Consider the following 5,013-nt stretch of genomic DNA (forward strand, 5'->3'; position numbering starts at 1 on the left):
GCCTTGCCTTGCCTGCCTTGCCTTTACATTTTTACATTTTTTTTGTGAACAACAATATTGTCTCTTTCTTCTAAATGGCCCTTGGCATTTTAGAAAAGGGATAAATTGTGTTTGTCTTCATAAAATGCTATAGGACACTGTTGTGTAGCTGTTTGACGACCAATAGAGAATATTACAGCAGATATTTCATCGAGGATCTTTATGATTACACTGTATGTCTAATGAGCTAAATATGGTTAATATCTAAATGTAACTTTATATAAATTACACAACAACATATATCACTCAGTTTCCTGTATATAAAAACCTATGTTGTATATAACTATTCTACAGTAGGTCATATATCATTACTTGTCATCTGATCCAACTATGTGTTATTAATTTTTCAATTAACAAAAACAAATAGTCTTCTGTAGGCCGAGTGAAGAGAGTGAAGCCCAACTGAATATCTACAGATATTTTAATCCATATTGCAGATCATTCAACTGTCTATCGTTACACTGTAACGTTTATATTTAAATGAACAAAAAACTCTAAATTAGTCAAAGTCTATGGACAGGACAGTTATTAATGTGTAAGTTTCGAGCGTTGATTTAATTAAGTTATTTTGTCGTATATCCCCCTACTGGACGCATCAGGAACAACAGGGGTGTAAAACTGCCTGGGTCGTATATTCATAGATATCATATAATAAAGGCTAGATGTCTCGTCCGCGCTGCTGGCCAATGGAGGTCGACATCCGCACGCGGCGGCCATCTTGCCACAGGGAGCTCACTCACTCGTAATATTGTGTTTTAATGGTGCATGTACTTTTTAAATAACCATAACTTGCTCAATTTTGTAGCGATTTTCAAACGGTTTGGTTTGTTATAAACGTCAGAGACGTAGTTATGACACTGCATACTTATCAATAAATATAATATTATATATTTAAACATGTTCAAGCATCCAGAATTATAGCCACGTTAATAACGTTTGTAAGAAACCGAACCGTTTGTAAATCCGTCAAGATTTCAGCAAGATAAGAGGATTTGTGTCAGATACCCAGAAAGCTTCCCTGTGACAAGATGGCCGCCGGTGATGCCGTTCGAGACTCCGCCTTAAGACATCTAGACTTATATGGATATCTATGCATATATCTACCGGCTCCAGGTCTGCAGTCTCCACATAGGCTTCTGTAGACTCTGGAATAAAGTCAGTCTGGTTAGTAATAAGTGAAGCTGGTAATGCTGTTTGTGGAGATGAGATTGTGATGTATAAAATGTGAACAAGATTGTTCAGATTGTAAATGTATTTCTCTCTGAAGTTTATTTGATTTCTAAGCTTATGCCTAAAAGTGAATATTGAATACTGACACACACACACACACACACACACACACACACACACACACATATATATATATATATATATATATACAAAGAGAATGAGAGAACAAAGTAAACAAAGTAAACAAAGTAACCAAAGCATCAAACAAGAAACAGACTTTACATCAGTCCAGATCACAATGACTGTCATTCTCTCACAAAGGGTCAAAGAGAACAAATGAGTCTTTTACAGTGAATGAGTCTTAATGTGGGTGATGAACCTGTTTATATTGGTTGTGGTCAGAGGGGTAAATTATTCCATAACTATACAATAATCCATTTTCTGGTCTAGATTGATATCTGAACACAGGCTTCTGTCACTCATTTAACGCTGCTGTAGATCACTGATGAATCTTCCTCAATCTGAACAGTTGATCGCCTAAACAATCAAAACAAACATGAGCACAACAATATTATAGGTGATATAACATGTGCTGGTTAAGCTGGTACTGGTTAAATTGGTATTGGTTAAGCTGGTTAAATTGGTTTTTCTCACCTCAGTGCAGCATCAGGCTGATGAACTCTTACATCGTCATATTGACATTCATTCTCCTCTGCTTTCTTCGTCTCTGTCTTTCTGTGATGTTGGACAGTTGCGTACTGGATCTCCTCAGTATCTCTGGATTCAGGAGTTTTTCCTCTGAATCTTCTGGGTTTCACACTGGCATACAGAGCGTCATTGGCTGAATCCGGTTCAGAAAGAGGCTTGTTGATTGCAGGAGAAGAAAAGGACAGAATGAGTATCAGAAGTGAAATAACCAAACTGATTGTAAATATACTAATGATTATCACATTATTAGAAAATAAATCTATATTAAAACTGTAACTATATCAGAAATTTTAACGAAACCATGTAAAAAAAAAAGTGATTTTGTTTCATGTCAAAAGTGATTTATTTCTTCATGTGTCACACCACCTGAGGGCGCTGTACATACAGTTTGAGAATCACTGGTCTAAAAAGAAAGAAATATTAGTTTATGAATGTTTTTTTACTGGATATTATTGATAAAGACTAACAATTTATACAGACTAACAATTGATAATGTTAGTTTCCCATACAGTTACAGTCTGAAACACAGATAATGGCTGATCGATTCATTCTCTGCTTTTGTGAAGTCGTGTGTCATGAGCTTCTCTCTCTCTCTCTCTCTCTCTCTCTCTCTCTCTCTCTCTCTCTCTCTCTCTATATATATATATATATATATATATATATATACATTTTTTTTTTTTTTCACCTTTCGCTGCTTCTCTGCTTCTCTGTGACACCTGTTCTCACTGTAGTCTTTCGTTACTTTCTCGTTTGTTCCCCTTGTTCTTTGTCGGATTATTACGTGTGTACGTGAGTCATGCCTGTGTTTTATGTTATCTCCATGAAGATTTAGCTTGTGTTATCTTGTCTAGCCTAGAGGAGTTGTGCTAGTCTTGTGTTTTCTCTGCCCTGTCACTCTGCTGGCCTTCTACTGTTTTCTCTCTGCAGTTTTGTGGCCACTTACAAGGACTGTGTTACTGCCCTACGTGAATCACCAGCTCTGCAAACAATCACCAAGAGTCTTCTGTTTATGCTGACCTACTGTCCACTGACTGTGAGTTTATTCCAGTTCTGTGTCGACAGACTGTTAATTCTTCATTAAAGACTATTGCAAGAACTTGCCTTTGTACGTGGATCCTCTGTTTCTTCTGACATCATGTTTAGATTTACATCTTTCACTGTGAGATCTTCAGATTTAACACTCCTTCGTTTATTTCTGTTATAATCACAGACATTAACAGCATATGGATAAATGTATCAATTTAAATGAAAATATGAATGCTGTTTTTGAAGATTACTAATAAAACGCAAATGAATAATTTCCTTTTACATCAGACCAAAAGTGAATTTATACAATCACTGCAGTTTTTTGTATTGTGCTCACATTATAAAGAGGATGAAGATGATGATGAAGATGATGATGAATAATCCTCCAGATGCCGCTGTGATCACAATCACATTCCCACCAGCAACATGATGAACTGAAAGAGGAAGATCATCATGATTAACTCTCCAAACTGATGAATGATGTGAAGATACAGGAGTGTGTTAATAAAAGCTTCACCTGTGACAGTTACAGCGTCTGATCTCTGAGATCCATGTTGATTGTGAGCCTGACAGTAGAAGCGTCCACTCTGTAGTGCACTGAAACTCTGTCCAGATCCAACAGCTGAGGGTTCATTCTCCTTAAACCAGCTGAAGTTCAGAGCAGGAGGGTTTGAGTCACTGATGCAGTTCAGAGTCACTGAATCTCCCTCCACTATTACACCAGATGGACTGATGGACACTGAGATGTTCTTTGGAGGATCTAAAACAGGACAAAAATGTAATCTTTAAATCATATCATTTAAACACAATCTCTGTTTTTTTAAAAGAACAAATGAATATGCACTCACACATGACATTGAGCTGAACAGCAGGAGAGATGTGAGTGTGTCCGTCTACAGCACAGCTATATCTGCCCGAATCCTCTCTTCTGACTGACTGCAGCAGGAGTTCATTGTTTCTGTCTCTTCTCTCAGTTAATGGCTGTGAGTTTCTGTACCAGATGAATGTTGCTCTGTCAGTCAGAGCGCAGCTGCTTTTACATCTCAGAGTGACTGAATCTCCCTCTGTCACTCTCTCAGGAGACTCCACCTGAAGATCTGAACACAACACACACATTATATCTAGTGCTGCTGTCATACACTGATTATTATTCAACATAATGCACAGAAGAAGAGATGAACCTCACCAAAGTCACCTGTGACATTAAGAGTCACTCCTGGATCACCAGTATATTTTCCATCAGGTTTATCAGTGATGAATCTGAAACAGTACATGTGTTCATCCTTCAGTGTCACATGACTCAGTCTGACGGTGCAGTTCTGCTGTTTATCTCCCAGATACTGAAGCCTCTGACTGTATTCAGGGTCCTTAGACAGATCTGGAGGCTCAACACCCTTTACAGGGTTTTTGGTCCAGAACACTTTCATGATCTGATGTCCAGTAGGGTATGTATAAGTGCATCTCATTATCACTGTTGAGTCCTTTAGTGCACAGATGTGTGAAGGACTGTAACTCACACCCCAACCAGCACCAGAAACCCCTGAAACACAGAATTCATCACGATCAAAATGCTGTTTTATCAGTTACAACAGACCATGAAAATATGACAATACTTATTACTATTTAAAAACTCAATATTTTGAGTAACTCATTACAGGAAATAAAAGCTCATCTTCTCAGAATCTACTGAGTGATAAATGATCTCAGTGTGAATTACTTCATGAACTTTGATGGAGGATGTTGCAGAAATAAACACACAGAAACAGAAGTATGAAAACAGAACTAAGGTGTCAGTCATAAACAACATGCTGCACTATCAAATATTCAAACATATATATATATATATATATATATATATATATATATATATATATATATATATATATATATATATATATACATATATATATATATATATATATATGAGAAAGTCCCTCCCCTGAACCACCTGACACTGACTAGCAAGCAGCAAATAAGCAACTCATGTTCAAGACTGTGACGTAACTACAAACTACTGGATATTTTATAAAATAGACAAGCCCATTGGCATGGCTCACCCAAACTTCATGC

The 5,013-nt window shown here is 37.0% G+C and overlaps 1 protein-coding gene across 1 annotated transcript; it reads right to left on the reverse strand.

Annotated features, from left to right (window-relative positions):
- Nucleotides 1–1,457: 1,457 nt before the first annotated feature.
- On the reverse strand, nt 1,458–4,545 carry LOC311077794 (B-cell receptor CD22-like). Its single transcript, XM_084106417.1, has 7 exons — nt 4,139–4,545; nt 3,792–4,040; nt 3,461–3,703; nt 3,281–3,377; nt 3,019–3,112; nt 1,864–2,072; nt 1,458–1,746 (listed from the first exon to the last, which is right to left on the reverse strand). Exons 1-7 carry the CDS (start codon nt 4,407–4,409, stop codon nt 1,689–1,691), a joined length of 1,221 nt encoding a protein of 406 aa, XP_083962543.1. The 5' UTR covers nt 4,410–4,545; the 3' UTR covers nt 1,458–1,688.
- Nucleotides 4,546–5,013: the final 468 nt, after the last annotated feature.

The sequence above is a fragment of the Abramis brama genome, assembly GCF_963993115.1.
Source record: "Abramis brama genome assembly, chromosome: 2".
NCBI classification, from domain to species: domain Eukaryota; kingdom Metazoa; phylum Chordata; class Actinopteri; order Cypriniformes; family Leuciscidae; genus Abramis; species Abramis brama.